Consider the following 17,665-nt stretch of genomic DNA (forward strand, 5'->3'; position numbering starts at 1 on the left):
ACAAAAATTGTTTTTCTTTAAAGAAGATACAATATAAAGGCAATATATGATGATTTCAAAATTCGTCAAACTTACGGGGTCTTACATCTATAACCTCATGTATGATCTTAATCCTCTCAAGCTCATATGACTTTACTATGACACATCCCAGTGTATGAAAAATACAAGATGTAACATTTATTTTAACCATCAAGTTCCTTAAATTAATGACACATGGCATGAGTTAAAATTAATGGTTAAGTTTTACTTAACTAAAGTAAGGTTCTAACTATAGTTTGAATAATTAATAAATATTTCATATATTTGCTACCAAAATTTTAAGAATCCCACAATTATAGCTACAGTTATTTTATCCATAAATATATCAAAAGAATATCTCTCTTCCTACTTTTCTCCTACGTTGTTCTACATTTTCGTACTTCATCACAATCTATCTTCCAATTTCTCTTTGTGTTGATCCTTTTATTTCATTTTAATGATTCAGTAAACTCAGCTATCAGTAGGGATGACTGATGACACAGCATTTCGACATAACTATCTTCCTTTTAATTATGCTAATTGATTATTTTTATAATAATATCCATGATGCTCAATAGTGTTATTATATTAATTTGCTCGAATCATGTTCACGAAAAGATATTTTCTCTGCCGCAATAATTTTTGGTGTTACCAAGTTATTTTTTGACAAATAGGAGAAAAAATAAGAAATGGTGGAAGTTACGAAATCATCATATATATGTAAAAATGTCAATTTATGATTTATTTTTTTTTAAAATTAATTCGAAGTGGGCCGGGCAGGGCCCCCGGTGGGCCGTAACCCGGCCCGTTGGCCGGGCTACCGTGCTACATGGCATGTCCCCCCCCCCCCCCCCCCCCACCAAATTTTTTCCACTAGCCCACCCCACAACCCTCTTATCGGGTTGGGGGTTGGGGGCGGTTGGTTAGAATGTCCGGGCCGCCCCGCCGATTGACAAGCTTACCCGTCATTAAAGTTTTCATATATATCCCTATCTTAACGGAAATCCCCAAATCCCCCAAAATAATTCGATTTCATTTTTAAACCCGACCCAACTACATAAAAACCCATATGCGACCAACTTGTTCCTCTCTTTGATGTTGCTGTGCATATTCTGTCAAGTGAATGTGGAGAACTAAAATGAGTAATTCTGGAACTAGAGTAAAAAGCAAAATCCAGAAAGTGTGAGGATGATGATTATCTTGTAGAAATATGCAGGAGTGGTGTTATCAAAAGAAATATACAAACTGAGAAAGAGAGTGCTCGCTGTAAGACCTTTAAAGAATGATACTACAAGACATTTTGGTACTGGTTTTGGGAAAAACTATGATCGAGCAGTTTGAATTGTCAGTTCTTTATTCATTCTAATTCAATTCTCAGCTATTCAGGAACCAATTACAGTCATTTGGATTAATATCTTTCCAAATGGAAAACCCCGTAACGAGGAATTTCTGCCATCTAAGCCAGTTGCAATCATTTAAACTTGAAGCAAACAGTAGTTTAATGAAAAAATGTGTCATAAACCATAACTCATAACCGAGAACATTCAAAAATGTACAACCAGGAATTCCCAATATGAACTGATCATGCATTGAATATGAAGCGAACGGTTGAACTCAAAATCATCTTCTTTTCATTTTCATTCAAAATCATCTCTTGATCATTTACTTGGTTATCCAAGAAAAGATTGGCCAGAAATGTCAAGCAGTCTTTTTCTTGCAAATACAAGTACAGAAAAGCAGATTAAGCAGACTAAATTTGAGTAATGCAGAATTGAATCAATATCTTTTCAATTTTAATTAATTATTACTACCCATTGAGTTTAATAATTCACCAGCCTAACATGGAACCAGAACACAGATTATGGAAATCTCAAAAAGTCAATAGAAATCTAATTTAAGTGTACTAAAATAACAACTTGGGAAAGATAATACAAGTACAAAAAGCAGATTAAGCAGACCAAACTTGGGAAAAAGAACCATCTTATATTCATACTCCATATATTCCAATTTTTTACAAGCAAATTGGTGACAGCCCCTAATCACATTTAAATCAATATCTTTCAATTACAGCTCCTATAACACTATGACATCTCATTTTTGTTTGTCCTAATTCTTGAATCATTTACAGAATTTCACTAAACACGAACCGGAGAAAGTAATTTGAACAGAATACTCAAAGAAAGTGCAACTTTTACAAGCTAATTGATGACAACCCCTAATCACAGTCGAATCAGTACCTTTCAATTAGACAGTTCCTATTAGTCTATGATTATATAATTTTTTGGTCCTAATTCTTGCACCTGAGAAAACAATTTGAACATAAAACTTGAAGACCTCGGATCCCAATATATTCCAATTTCATCACCAACACTCAATCCACGATCATCGAACAACACCATACATGATAGAAAATAGTCATCATTACACAGCTGCTTCTTAAAACTAACACGCGTCATCTTAGGATCATTCTCCTCAGTTACATCCCATATGCTAACACCCCTCCCAACCCCATTAACCAAACTCTGAACATCAAATCTCTTCCAGTTTCGAACAACGTACTCAAACGTCTCGAAAAATGGGATCACAAGCCTTTTAAGAGCAAACTCGTCGCGAGTAATCTTTTTCTTGATCTGCCACGGGTTTTTTAAGTCGATTTTTGGGGGAGGGTATATGTCCCTTATCTCTATTATACGTCGTCGAGTCACTATCCATGGTGTGTTGTTAAATTCACCCGCTTCTTCTTCGATTCTTGATTTGAAGAAATTGTAAACGAATGTCTTTTTTGTGGTCATCAAAGGCTCATTTTCAGGCATTGTTACTATCCATGGAGTGTTTTTAAGTTTGCATGCTTCTTCTTCAGCTTTTGATGGAAAGAAATTGTACAAAAATGTCATTTTTTCAGCCATTGACAAAGAAACTATCAATGGCTGAAGAATTGGAAATTGGAAATTTGTGAGAGAATTTGAGCGGGAAATATAAAAATGTCTTTTTCTTGATAAAATTGATTTCTGAACTGTACGTGTTTGTCTATTTATAGGATGTTAACAACTTGTTATAGCCAATGGCACGTGATTAGCATATGCTGAACTAGCTAAACTCAACCGACCTTTATTTTTATTGTAGAATTTCTTTGGCCAGGCAAACTTTTGGGAAGTAAAAAATGTTTACAGTATTTTTTCAAAAATAATGTTTATTTTTAAAAAGTGAGGTGTGCGGTTAAGTTTTTAGGAGAAAAAATAAGTGCTTCTGAATACTAATCCAAATTGTTTTTCAGAAGCTAAAAAAAATATAGTTTTTTTCCAAATGCACTTTTGAGAAGATACACTTAAAACCTTTGGCCACAAACCAATTGTTGTTCAAACATGTTTTGAAAATTAATTGGACAAACACAAACAGCTTTTTATCAAAAGTACTTTTTTGAAAAGCATTTTTAAAATAAATTGATTTTAGAAGCTTGGCCAAACATGCTATAATTAAAATCCTTAAAAAAGGACCTTCGTTTGTTCATCGGATTTAAGTTTTTAATGTAACATGCAGATAAGTTAGTTTTGCTGAGGTAAGCGTGATATTTTAAGAAGTTATATACATCGAGAGTCAATCTCTCAAATGGCCACTCAATTAATATTATTTATCCCAGAAAGTCTTTCTTTATTTTATTACAAAAAAGTCACTCAACTGATAATAATTATCTTCAAAAGTCACAAAGAAAAAAAGTCACTCAACTGATGATAATTATCTCTGAAAGTCACTTTTCTTTGTTTTGTAACAAAAAAAGTCACTCAACTATCGTCATTTCACCTATAAATCACTCAACCAATTGTGTGATACTTAAAGTAAATATCGTTGATGTGAAATTTTTTTAAGCCAAAATTTTAAAATAAAAAGCGATTCATTTTAATTAACCATTGAATTGACCCGCTTCACTAGTCAATTTAACTCAATAACAAATTTATTGGACCATTCAAAATCATAAACCATACTCGAATAAATATTACTTCATCCGTCTCAATTTATGTGATATAGTTTGATTAGGCACGAAGTTTAAGCTTTTTTTTTTTAAACTTGTGGTCTAAAACAAGTCATATATATTTGTGTGGTTGTAAATTATTTCATTAAGGAAAAATGGAAAGTTTTTAAGTTAAATTATTTCTAAATATAGAAATGGAACATTATTTTTGTGACAGACTAAAAAGAAAAATGTATTACATAAATTGGAACAAAAAAAATAAGAAATAGAAACTATGAAATTTTTTATAAGGCCTATTTATAAGTTGTGTTATAATTATAATTTCGGGTGTGTTTGGTACGAAGGAAATTGTAAGTTTAGACACATAATGTAATGCAAAACATGTTCAGATCAACAAAAAAAGGGAAATCCGACCTACCGGATTCGAACCAGTGACCTAAGGATTAGCTGTGGATTTAAACCCGACTACAGTCCTCCGCTCTACCAACTGAGCTAAGGTCGGTTTGTGATGAGTGGTTCTTTTACTTTTATTTATGCTGCTATTTCACAAGCATATTTTGGCATTTACTTACACGTGTCAAATCATATATACATTGTTTCTTCGAATTATGAGTGATAATTCTGAACAAGGATATCTTCATTCTGTTCCTCATTCGATGTCCATTACTTATTTTGGACTCATTTAACTCATATTCGCGTCGAGAGATCTTATAATAAGATATAAAATGCTCTTTACCAAAATTAATTCTATTCTCAAAGTTCAAATCCGGAATTTCTAATTAAATGTGGAAAAATACTTACATCTCCAATATAGTCTTTAATGATCATGACCAAGAATATTTTCTTTCATAATCCCAGCTTGACTCTTATGTAACTCATTTGCAGAACCCTGCAGTTACCTTTTTTTGTGTAAACTAGAAAGAAATAACATTTGAATACCTTTACCAACATGAATAAGCAATATAAGGGGGCAACATTGTGCTTCTTGTATTCATTCGTTACAATATGCCTCCACTCTAAAGGTGATCTTTAAAGATTGATATTATCCTGGATCAGTTCTTAAAGATGTGATGGACAAAATTTTAAAGCAGCGCTAAAGGAATTTAAAAGTTAAAACAAAGCTTTTAGACTTCCATTGTGTTAGGTTGTTAAAATAAAGGTCGAACACATTGATCATTCATAATTTTGGCTGTATTTTCATTTAAACACCTAAATTATAGATTCAACGTATTTATGTCATAAAAAATGTGTGTTAGAGCCCATATTCACAATTTTAAACGAGTTTAATGTTAGCGGGTATGCATCTTTTGATTTATTTATGCGTTTGGTATACATCATAAGTGTTTATAAGTCAATAGTCATATTGGGTGTTTGATCAGTAAGTCAATAAGTCGGTCAAGCCAGCTTATAAACATTTTTTTGACTTATCTACGTGTTTGGCAAATAATAAAAATGTGTTTATAACCAAAATCAGTTGTAAGCGATAAGTTGGTCAAGCTCGAGTCCTCAACTTATGAGTTTTATGGCTTAAAAGTACTTTTGATTTGATAAAGTCTTTTATGATTTTTAATTATTTCTCTATTCTATTTACATCATTCGTTCTTTTTTACATAAAATACTTTTAAAATTATATTTTTCAAAACAACTTCGAGGACATTTTTATCATTTTAATAGAAAAAAGTAATTATCGACATCTTTTTACCAAATTATTATCGATATCAATCACTTTACCCAAATATGTAAAACATGCTTATAGGAGTTTAATAAATATAGAATATGTTTTCTTGAGAAGTAATAAGTGTTGTCTAGATAAAAATAAATTAGATGATCTGAACGTTAGGTGGCAACACCAGTGGATGAACACCCCTCCCCCCCCCCCCCTCCCCCTAATCATTAAAGGTAAGATAGGTCGTAAGTATAACATCCATTTTTAGTTTAATGGTTTGAGCTTTAGGAATGAAATAATTTTTGATATGGAACATTTTATCCTTTTACAAAGTGGGATTTTCCGACATGAATTAAAAAAATAGATACCGAACATCGGGTATATATAAACTAACAATAAAGAAACATTCTAAATAGCCACATTGTCATATTCATTTTGAATCCCTTTTTTCACCTTTCAAACCCCATATCTTGGTGTAATGGGGGTGTGACATTGAAAATAAAGTTCTCTGTATGTGTAGCAGTTTGGTAAACAACAACTAAAGTTTCAATGTTGAGTTAGGTTAACAATGTAGATTCTCATTATCCGACGTACTCAATTTAGACTCGTTTTCATTCTTATATTCTTTAAATTAGGTTTTAAAAAACAAAAAATTGACATACAAATCGTCTTACTAAAAGGACGATTTGTATTCAAACTATTTGAAAGTATCAACAAACAATGTTAGCCTTAATATCAACTGGTTAATATTTACCGAACAATCTATTAAATTCAACAACAACAAAAAAAAAAAAAAAAAATTGGTGGTATTTTGAATTTAACCATGTCCTCGTGTTTATGATTTGAATTGAGTTGTATTGGTACATGTTGAAATGCTTTTCAACAAAATAAAGTAGCAAAACTTAATTGAATCTAATCTGATGATGAGTCGAGATGTCGGAGCTAGCTTGCTCGTTATTTCATCAAATATTTATTATCTTTCATTAGTAGAGCACGGAAATAACTATTCCCATTAATTAAAGACTTAGACAGATTATTTGCAGTAATTCTCCCCGTCTTAAATTATATGTCACGACTTTCTTTTACACGCTCCTTAAGAAACATTAATTAGGTGGGACTTTTAACTATTTTACTCTTCATTGATATTTTAACTATATAGTCATGAACTTTGTCTAATGTTTTGGAACTTTGAATTTAACTAATTAAATCTTTATATCTACCTATAAGATTTTTAACAATAAAAACCAAGGTATTGTATTTCAAAAAATGACTAATATTTTATGAATTTGAAGGAACCTATCCCAATTAGATAATAATAAGAAAGTGATACATATTAGGTACTAATAAATGTTCATTGTTCATATATATTGAAGGTTGTGTTGGATCATCTACGGGGTAGAGGGTGTTCCCGAACAAATATCCAGTGCAAGAGGTTGTGTCCAAGTCTCGCTATCAGGAGACTCATCGGCACCCTTGGCACGAGTGCGGGGCTGCGAGGGTTGTGTACGAGAAGAGGTAAGAGCCCGAGTAGTAGCTACCGTGGCACGCTTGGCACCCTTGGAGCGCTTGAAACGACTAACAAGCATTAATTATATGACTAAATATTAAAGAAAAATCAAATTAAATTATGCATTTTCACTATCTAAATCCATGTAGAACTAAGAATAGATATCCAATTTTTTTTTTTTTTAAAAGCCAATATTATTTTTATTCCTACTGTTAGAATTAATTTTTTTTTTTTGTTAGCATTAGTATTGCTTTGATTTTGATTTGGGTTTATTTGAGTTACTAACATTTATGGCCTATAAAACTTATTGGGTCATTCAAAATTCTAAGTTCAAGCTTGAAATAATATGTGAAAAGACAAAAACTATGAAAGAATATGTGAAACATTTATAAATTACATTACAAACAAATGTAGTTATGTATAAAATATTTTTAAAAATTATATACATGTAATGTCGGGTTGGTTTGGTACAGTTTGACTTTTTTTAGTTAAAACTAAATCAAACTAATTATGATCGATTTTTTTTTCTAATACCAAACCAAGTCAAATTAAACCACTAGTCGAACTTTTTTCTCAGTTTGACTCCAATTATCGACTTGGTGCAATTTGTCGGTTTTCTTTGTACACCCATAAGTAAACTTAGAAGTATCATAACTCTCCTACAGTTATATCTCTTAATTAAGCCGGCAAATACGCCATAGATTAACCAAAAGAATATTAATACACATTTCTAAAATTAACAAACATTGGCGTTCATAACACGATTAATAACTCATAAATTTCTTAGTCTTCAATACAGTGTACTAGTTGTCGGCACAAAATTCTCCATTTCTTCGATCTTAACAAAATGCGGAGGGTAAATAAAGTCACCTAATTCCCTTCATAAATCTCTTAACAGCCTATAGTTATATTTTTAATAGCCTGTTTGGTCAAGTTTAGTTTTCGGAAAATAGCTTCTATTATCCTTCAAAAACACGTCTTTTATCCTAAGTTTGGACAAACACCTCTTTTTTTAAATAAACGCTTTTTCTATATAAAAAAAAAATTACTCTCTCTCCACGCCAATTTACGTGACACCCTCTCCTTTTTAGTTTGTCCCAAAAAGAATATCACCTTTCTGTAACTAGAAACAACTTAAACTTTAAATTTCTCTTTTTACCCGTAATAAAATGATTCACAAATTTCAAAAGTTTCCTTTTTCTTACTTGAGCTTTGTATCAAGTCAAACGTGCCACATAAATTGAGACCGAGAGAGTAAACAGTTAGGACCCATTTGGCCATGAGAATTTCTCACTTTTTTCCAGATTTTTTTTCACTTTATTTGATTATCAAATTTGGCCATGAAAAAAAAGTTGTATTTGGAATTTAAAAAACCGCTAACCCTTTTTGTCACTTTCATTACATTCAAACCACCAAATATTCTTTACAAAAACTTTAACTAAAAACAACTTCATCTTCTACTCCATCCAACTTCAAAATACCAAATAAAAATGAAAAATATTTGATTTTAATGGCCAAATGCCTACTTGCATCCAAAAGGTTGGCCAAACAGGCGTAAAAATTACATTGATTATACACCATAGATTAATCAAAAAAATTACAAATTTCTAAAATTAACAAACACTTGCGTCCATAACACGATTAATACCTTTTCTCAATTTCTCACTCGTAAATTTTTTAGCCCTTAATCCACAGTGTAGTAACTAGTATCGGCAAATTTCACCCAATTCTTCACTACTCTCACCTTCACACTAAGAAGTAGTACTAGTACATATTTGAAGCTTCAAAGTATTCTCCATTTCTTAGATCTTAGCAAAAAATGCGGAGGTAAATTCACCTAATTTCATATATAAATCTTTTATATTCACAAAAATTCAAGGTGTCCGAGTCCGCTTGCTCAGACTCGTTTTATCAGATAAATCTCTTATTTATTAATACATCATTTCACTTTTACTTGTTCATGTTTAACTTGATACATCCTTAAGAAGTAATAAATAAAATGATAATTTTACTATATTACCTTTAATTATTATAAGTCATCTAATGTTAGGAAATGAATTTGAAATAATTAAAGCATAAATAATAAAGATAAAAATATGTATAAAGTGATAAATTATCTTTTGATTTTCAAACTGAACAAATAAAAAATGAACATCTATAAGGACTTGTTTGGCCATGAGATTCACTTTTTTCCGGAAAACTTTTTCACTTTATTTGAAAAATCAATATTTACGTATTTGAAAATTTCAAATACAACTATTTAGAATTTGAAAAAGTACCTAAAGCCTTATTTTCATTTTTTCCACTTTCAATACATTCAGACAACCAAATAATTTACTGCCAAAACTATAATCAAATACAACTTCATCTTCAACCCCAACTTCAATAATTCCAAATAAAGTGAAAAGTATTTAATTTCTACGGCGAAACACCTACTTAATATAGTGGACATATAAAAACGGACGGAGGCACCAGAATAACTCTTCCCATTAATTACGAGTAATATTTCTTAATTAATAAGCCAGTAAGTAAAAATAACATTGATTATACACCATAGATTAATTATATGTTACAAATTTTTAAAATTAACAAACAGTGGCTTCCATAACACGATTAATACCTTTCCTCAATCATAAATTTTATAGCCTTAAATCCTCATAGTATAGTACTAATTTCACACTAAATTCTTCACTATTCACTACTCTCACCTTTCACACTAATAAGTAGTTCAGATTTGAAGCTTCAAAGCCTTCTCCATTTCTCAGATCTTAACAAAAATGCGGAGGTAAATTCACTTAATTTCATACATAAATCTCTCATATTCACAAAAATCTGCTAATTTACATTTAATTCTATTCATTATATTGAAAATCGCTTTAATCCATACTTAAAATACTTATATTTACAAAAATCTGCAAATTTTCATGTAATTATATTTATTATATTGAAAATCGCTTTAATCCATACTTAAAATACTTATATTTACAAAAATCTGCAAATTTTCATGTAATTATATTCATTATATTGAAAATCGCTTTAATCCATACATAAAATACTTATATTTACAAAAATCTGCAAATTTTCATGTATATATGTCCATTTTATTGAATATCGCTTAATTAAATTATTAGAAATGTGGTGATTTAACTAGAAAAACTATCCTATTTTGCAATTTGCTGTTGAAATTAGTTTTGTTGATTATTTTTATAGATTTGATTTGGTAATATCCTCAAAATTACATGTATTTATGCTCCTTTTATTGATTATCACTTAATTTTTATTAGAAAAATGTGGTGATTTAACTAGGAAAAAAAAATACAGTACCATTTGCTGTTGAAATTAGTTTTGCTAGGAATCTATAGTTGATTACTCTTATAGATTTATATTCATTTCATTGAATATTTTATTTGAAAGTGTGGTGATTTAACTAGAAATATTGTCCTATTTACTGTTGAAATTAGTTTTGTTATTGTCAAAAAAAAAAAAAATTAGTTTTGTTAGGAATCTACAGTTTTATAGATCTAATTTAGTAATATCCTCGAATTTAAATCAATCTCTTATTTTCACAAAAAATCTTCAAGTTTACATGTATTTATATTCATTTTATTGAATATCGCTTAATTTTATTAGAAATGTGGTAATTTAATTTAACTAGAAAAACTGTCCTATTTGCTGTTGAAATTAGTTTTGTTAGGATTCTTATAGATTTGATTTAGTAATATCCTCGAATTTACATAAGTCTCTTATTTTCACAAATATCTGCAAGTTTATATGTATGTATGTTCGTTTTATTGAATATCGCTTTGGATCTGATTGTTAATTGTGGATTTTCCACAGGCCTGGGTATCGGCAACCATTTAAGCAGCAATTAGGTGGTGTTAAAGCCATGTTCACGAGGTTATCGATTGCCGTTATCGTTCTCGTGATATGTATGTTCATGCTTATGTCTGCAATGTCGAGTAGTAACAGTAACAGTTCTTCAGCTGAGGTACGGCTTTAAGCTGTTTGTAATAGCCCGGCCTGCTTTTGTAGTTTTTTAGTTGCTTAATTTTTTTAGAAATGTGATGATTTAGCTAGAAAAACTGTGAGGTACTGCTTTAAGCTGTTTGTAAATAGCTTGGCTTGCTTTTGTAGTTTTTAGTTGCTTTAATTTTAGCTTGAAAAAACAGTCCTATTTGCTGTTGAAATTAGTTTTGTCATTATAGATTTGGTTAGTAATATTCTCGAAATTTCGATTTTATTATATGTTTCGGTTTCTTTAGGTTCATGCTTATGTCTGCGATGTCGAGTAGTAACAGTAATAGTTCTTCAGCTGAGGTACTGCTTTAAAAGCTGTTTGTAATTAGGTTGGCTTGCTTTTGATAGTTTTCAGTTGCTTAATTTTATTAGAAATGTGGTGATCTAACTAGAAAAACTGACCTATTTGCTCTTGAAGTCAGTTTTGTTAGGAATCTACAGTTGATCACTTATAGATTTGATTAGTAATATTCTCAATTTTTTCGATTTTGTTTTATGTTTCGGTTTTCTTAGTGAATTCATCTTGACCTTTTGTTCAACAAGTATGTAATATCTAAAGGCCTTTCAGCGGTTTTATCTTCGTAATGGCCTTTTTCTAAATTTATTTTTTCTATATTGCGCATTCTTGTGGAAAAGTTTGGCTTTGGTCTTAATCACCTTTTTAAACATGTTATATCCACCTTTTGGGGAAATATTAGTACTGAAGTCCGCGAGGATAACTCTTCAGATTAACTAGGTTTTGTAGCCGCATAATAGTCTATATGCTTCAAATAAGGATGCCCCATAAATTTCACTTAAAACCTCAGCAAAATCGAGGTCTCTAGTTATGGTCGTTAAGACTAGAGTATAGCCTCAGTAATCATTTAAATTCATAGGCAGTAGAAGGAGGTAGAGACACGAGAGGTGGTCTTATTAAATGAGGCTCCTTGATTCATGGCATTGTCTGTGCGAGGTCTTATTAAAAGAGGCTTCTTGATTCATGGTGTTGTCTGTGCTTGCATAGTTGGAAAGATGAGTCGAAAAAGAAAAACACCAGTTTAGACAATGCATAATTTCATACAGATGATAGTGTGCTACTTATAGAGTGGGATTTTGGTTACCTTTAACATCTGGCACTGTGTTGTGAGCATGTTACACATGCGGGGTAAGTAGTGAGCTTTCTCCGTCACACGCTGTATCACCTTACCCAGTTGGCTTTTGTCCTCCCACATCCTCTTAAGGGCAGCACAAACAGCAATCTGTGCATTGTTGGATATGCTCCTCTGAGGATTGCTGTCATCTGGGGTGACCGTGCTTAGCTCGAAGGGGCAATAAAGCCGGCAGGCGATAAAGCTGGCAGTGGTTGGGCCTCCGTCCATCATTCTCCTAGCACTTCTGCATCTGACCTCGGTTCTTTCCTCCATTATGGAAGTGCTAACTCTGTTGGTGTTGGCAATGACAATAGCTAATAAGACTAGGAGGAGAGAAGAAAGAGAAGAAAGCTTTGCCATACCAGCAGTAAGGCTTGTGAATAGAAGAGCTAAATGGTGCTTGTGACAATGATCGTGGTTGTCTTGAAGGGCATTTATAGCAGTTTCAGTGGTTTGCGTGCAAGCATTGGGTGGTAGCTGAAGGCTGATGGAGGAAGTTAGGTGACGTAGTTGAGCGTTGAGGTGGCCAGCTTTAAAGCAGCCTCCGCATAAATTTACATGCAAAAGCTGCCAAAAGCACCTAGTTTGGATGCCGAATGTGAATTGTCTTTTCAAAACTTTCCATAAGCATTTGCATAACATAGCTTCTTGGCTGTTTCTGTTTAGATGACTGTACACTATTCTGTACTTGGTTTGCTGGAGATCATACAATAATCTCTTGATAGGAAGTTGGAAGTTTATTAAAAAATCTTACTTATGACTAATGAAAATCTCAGCTACAAATTGGGTTGATAGTTCATTTCATGTTGTTTACATTTTCCTTCTTCTCTAAACAGGAATTGATAATTGCAAAAATCTCTGATACGCTCATCTTTAACATAAATGTGCAACATATAGTAACACATAATACTACCTAATATAGAATATTGCAATAGCTATGTTTCAGCTATATTTGTGTATAAATCTGTAGCCTGTTGTCCATCATGGAATCTGAACCAGCAGTTCACTTTTCATCAGTTGATTATTATGTTATGTATTTTTATGTTTTTTCCTATCTGAGCAGATCGATGCAGAGAAACTCTGGGAAACTGCAGCTTCTGGTGGTTGGAGGCCGTCATCTGCTCCTCGATCAGATTGGCCTCGTATGCAATTTTACCTATCTATGCCCTAGACCAATTTAAGTTAAATACATACGACGTCAAAATTATTCTGTAGCTGTATGTCAACATTTCTCTATCTTTCTCTTCTTTTGCAGCTCCTCCCAGTGAAAGCAATGGCTATTTACGGGTTCGGTGTAATGGTGGTCTGAACCAACAACGTAGTGCGGTGTGTAACTGATTCCTTAGTGTGAGATTATGAATATTGTCTCCTTATAATGTATTTACTGTGGATTAAATCCCTCGTACTACCATATTGACATTTTTTTGGTCAAAGAACATCAATTTCTGGAAGTAGGTAATAAAGTTAGTCAACTAATTTGGGATTGATTGGCATCTCTTTGTTCGTTCTTTATGTTGCATAAATTGCATATACTCGACATAACAAATGCTTGTGACTTTATAGATCTGTAATGCAGTTCTTGCTGCAAGAATTATGAATGCTACACTGGTGTTACCTGAGTTGGATGCAAATTCCTTCTGGCACGATGATAGGTACTTATTTTCTTGAGTTCCTAATACTTCTACAATTTAAAACATTTGATTGACGTTACTATTTGAGTGTATTGCTTAAATCTCTGCACTTTAATGATGTTCTAACTTCTAAGTATGTCCTCAACTACATGCGTGTTATTATTCCGAATCTATCATTAAAAGGAGTATAGGGGCTAGCCGATGACAAAAAAAAGTAAAAACCAGTTTATTGTTCCTTCGCATGAAGGGAAATACTTTCAGTATATCTGTGCTCTCTATTTATTTATTTGGAAAGGGGTCATATTTACCCCTCTACTTTTGAGAACTAGTTTAAATATACCCTCCGTTTAAGTTTTTGACTATAAATACCCCTACCGTTATACTTTGCACAAATCTACCCCTCAATCTAACAAGACTAACCGCGCAAAAATTAAGGCGTAGTTAGTGCATTGACGATTATTTAATAACCACTACATATTCTCTAGCTTAAAGAAGGAAAAAGAGGGGGGGGGGGGGGGTTGATTAAGTTCTTACCATTAACTGGTCATAACGCGTAACTTTTTTTTTCTATTCAGTGGATTTCAAGGTCTCTACGATGTTGAACATTTTATCAGGACATTGAAGTATGACGTAAGAATAGTGGAAAGCATTCCTGAAATTCGAAAAAATGGGAAGGTCAAGAAGATAAAAGCAAAACAGGTATACATTGCTCCAGCAGAGTTTGATCATGCTCTTCTTGAGGCTCTGATGGACTTTAAGTAAACATTACTTTTTTCAGATTCGACCCCCTAGAGATGCTCCTATCAGTTGGTATACAACAGAGGCTCTAAAGACGATGAAGGAACACGGTGCCATTTATCTTACTCCTTTTTCACATCGACTGGCAGAAGAAATAGATAATCCTGAGTACCAGCGGCTGAGATGTAGAGTTAACTATCATGCTCTTCAATTTAAGCCTCATATTATGGAGCTAAGCAACTCAATAGTCAGTAAACTTCGTTCACAAGGCCACTTTATGACAATACACCTTCGTTTTGAGATGGATATGCTAGCATTTGCTGGGTAAGTTACTGATTATTGTCTGCACCTAAGTAGATTAAAGGCAAGTGGTGCTTTAGTGCCATCTTCTGTCCTTTCTGAAGTGGCCCAAAGTAAAAATGAAACAATGTAAGAAAAGAGGTCGAAAGAGAGGAGGAACAGATTCTTCAAATCTCTTTCTCGTTTTGTTTCTTTTTCCTGTTCCTTTTGTGGGTGGAAAAAGTTACGAGCTATTACAAAAATATTTGCTCTATTCCACTTGGTATCCGTATCCCTTGGAGTACTCTAGTTGGTGTAGACCAAAAAGTCTTTTTTTTTTTTTTTTTTATTTGAGATCTGCTTAACCTTGAACATAATTTCCCCAGGTGCTTTGACATATTTTCTCCTGAAGAGCAAAAGATTTTGAAGAAGTATAGGCAGGAAAATTTTGCAGAAAAGAGACTTGTTTACGATGAAAGAAGGGCAATTGGGAAATGTCCACTAACTCCAGAAGAGGTAATCTTATAGATACTTGTACACAATGTGTGGATGTTGTTCAAATTTACAAGTTTCGTGCTATAAGTTGCTTGATTTAAAGCCACCTTAGAATGTTAAATATGTATCATTTGGATGAGAGTAAAGGTTAAAGATGCTTAGTATAGCTCCATTGTTTTTACGATAACACTAGTCTGTATCCTATCTGACTCTGTTGTTGTACCAAAAAAGTAACTACGCATTTAAGGAAGTGTATCTATGTAAAAGAGGAACTCTAGAAATCATTAGAGAAGATTATCCGTTGGAACTTGATGTATCTATATTCAAGGTATGAGAAGATTTCTGTCTTTAAATATCCTCTCAAGGACTTCTAGACGAGGTGCGCGCAAGTTGGCCCGGACACGTCAAAAAAAAAAAAAAAATCCTCTCAAGGACTTGAATCAGTTTTTGGAAATTTCTCTACTCTGAATTGCACATTGATAAATTGAGAATCAGCTCAAATACTAACTTGACTCTATATAAATGAAAGTAGTGCAACTTGCTCTTGTTTCTTGAAGCTCAACCTTTAACTTGATTATGTGCAGCCAGTGTTTACAGTCAAAAGCCCCTCAAACAATATTACATTCTTTATGAGTTGTTTAAGTATATACATTAATACTTGTATTGTTAACTGGAAAAGTTAATAATGGTTAACTGGAAAATTGTTATTAAGGTAACTGATAATTTCCCTTCTAATCTGACAGGTGGGTCTTATTTTACGTGCAATGGGTTTTGACAACTCTACTAGGATATACCTTGCTGCAGGTGAGCTCTTTGGTGGTGAACGATTCATGAAACCTTTCCGTTCCATGTTCCCCCGCTTGGAGAACCATAGTACAGTGGACACCTCAGGTGAGCTGGGGAAGAACTCAAGGGGCTTGTTAGGTTCAGCTGTGGATTATATGGTCTGTCTTCTCTCCGATATTTTCATGCCAACATATGATGGACCAAGCAATTTTGCAAACAATCTCCTCGGTCACCGGCTATACTATGGTTTTCGCACGACAATCCGACCTGATAGGAAAGCACTGGCTCCAGTCTTTATCAATCGTGAAAAGGGTCATACAGCTGGTTTTGAGGAAGCAGTTAGGCGTGCCATGTTAAAGACAAACTTTGGTGGACCTCATAAGCGGATCTCACCTGAATCATTTTATACTAATTCTTGGCCCGAGTGCTTTTGTAGAAAATCAGCTGTAAATCCTGCTGATAAATGTCCACCAGATGATGTTTCTGAGATCTTAGATAGTCAACTGGAGAATGAAGGAATCAGTGACTTTGAGGCAGGAGGATCAAATTTGACGTCAGCTGTAGATAAATAGATGTTATGTGTGAAGTTTCTGGGTGATATTTTTGGATCTTGAAATGATGCGACGCCCTGAGTTCAAATGGAAGCAATGAGTTGGATTTCCTTATCTACGGGTTGGTTTTACAGGTATCCCTTGTCTCAGATCATTCTATCTCGCTATTGTGATGTTTTACTTGTACATTTTTAGTCATCACCTGACATCAGTAAACATAGCTGCCAATGGATAAAAGCAGCGTAAGAGGTTAGGTTACAGGAACAAAATGATAACAATTTATGGAGAATATGCTCGGTTGGTAATTTGAGTTAATTTTTCAGCTACGGGAATCCAGGGAAGCTTTGTATGTGAGAATAAGGGGATGAATCGGCACCTTCTTTTGAGCAAATATCAGTGTCATTTGATGCTGGAGATATCCAAAGCTGGGCATTTTATTTTGCTCTATTTTTCAGTGTATCTTTTTGGGTTTCTGAGGATGTGTACTTCATTACACGAACCATTGTTGTATCTGATTTGGTATTTCTCCAATATGAAAATAGGCTCTTCCTCATATTTCATCATGTTCTCCCCGAGACTACTGGTTTCTGGTATTTGCAATTATACTTGTTATTTCAATTTTCAAGTTCCACTGCTGAGATTAAACTTTAATTGTAAAGCTACCGCGCTCGATGTATGCCTTGTACTTGCATTTTCTATAACAAATAGTTTTATGTACATCAGAAAGTACTTGCTCCCTAAGTTTTAATTAACGTGAACTTATTTGATGGGCATGGAGTTTAAGAAATAAACATTTTGAAAACTTATGATTTTAAATATGTCATACTAATGCGGCTATAAGACTTTCTTTGTGTTATAAAAATTTTAAACTTGTTATCTT

At 32.9% G+C, this 17,665-nt stretch overlaps 2 protein-coding genes and 1 non-coding gene across 4 annotated transcripts; 1 reads left to right on the forward strand and 2 right to left on the reverse strand.

Annotated features, from left to right (window-relative positions):
* Window positions 1-4,393: 4,393 nt before the first annotated feature.
* Window positions 4,394-4,487, reverse strand: TRNAY-GUA (transfer RNA tyrosine (anticodon GUA)). The gene is made up of 2 exons: window positions 4,451-4,487; window positions 4,394-4,429 (listed from the first exon to the last, which is right to left on the reverse strand). It is a non-coding gene; the product is annotated as a tRNA-Tyr (tRNA).
* A 5,299-nt stretch (window positions 4,488-9,786) lies between these two features.
* Window positions 9,787-17,338, forward strand: LOC132068248 (O-fucosyltransferase 1). 2 transcript variants are annotated; one of them, XM_059461774.1, is made up of 9 exons: window positions 9,787-9,943; window positions 10,996-11,146; window positions 13,369-13,447; window positions 13,561-13,631; window positions 13,869-13,957; window positions 14,512-14,635; window positions 14,715-14,998; window positions 15,340-15,469; window positions 16,192-17,338. In XM_059461774.1, the coding sequence occupies exons 1-9, from the start codon at window positions 9,936-9,938 to the stop codon at window positions 16,804-16,806; spliced, it is 1,551 nt and encodes a 516-aa protein (XP_059317757.1). In that variant the 5' UTR covers window positions 9,787-9,935; the 3' UTR covers window positions 16,807-17,338. The 2 variants fall into 2 exon arrangements, with proteins under 2 accessions (XP_059317757.1, XP_059317758.1); XM_059461775.1 differs by lacking the exons at window positions 9,787-9,943; window positions 10,996-11,146 and adding an exon at window positions 11,425-11,475.
* On the reverse strand, window positions 11,485-12,695 carry LOC132068249 (uncharacterized). Its single transcript, XM_059461776.1, has 2 exons — window positions 12,276-12,695; window positions 11,485-12,164 (listed from the first exon to the last, which is right to left on the reverse strand). The coding sequence occupies exons 1-2, from the start codon at window positions 12,663-12,665 to the stop codon at window positions 12,153-12,155; spliced, it is 402 nt and encodes a 133-aa protein (XP_059317759.1). The 5' UTR covers window positions 12,666-12,695; the 3' UTR covers window positions 11,485-12,152.
* Window positions 17,339-17,665: the final 327 nt, after the last annotated feature.

The sequence above is a fragment of the Lycium ferocissimum genome, chromosome 8 (assembly GCF_029784015.1).
Source record: "Lycium ferocissimum isolate CSIRO_LF1 chromosome 8, AGI_CSIRO_Lferr_CH_V1, whole genome shotgun sequence".
NCBI lineage: Eukaryota > Viridiplantae > Streptophyta > Magnoliopsida > Solanales > Solanaceae > Lycium > Lycium ferocissimum.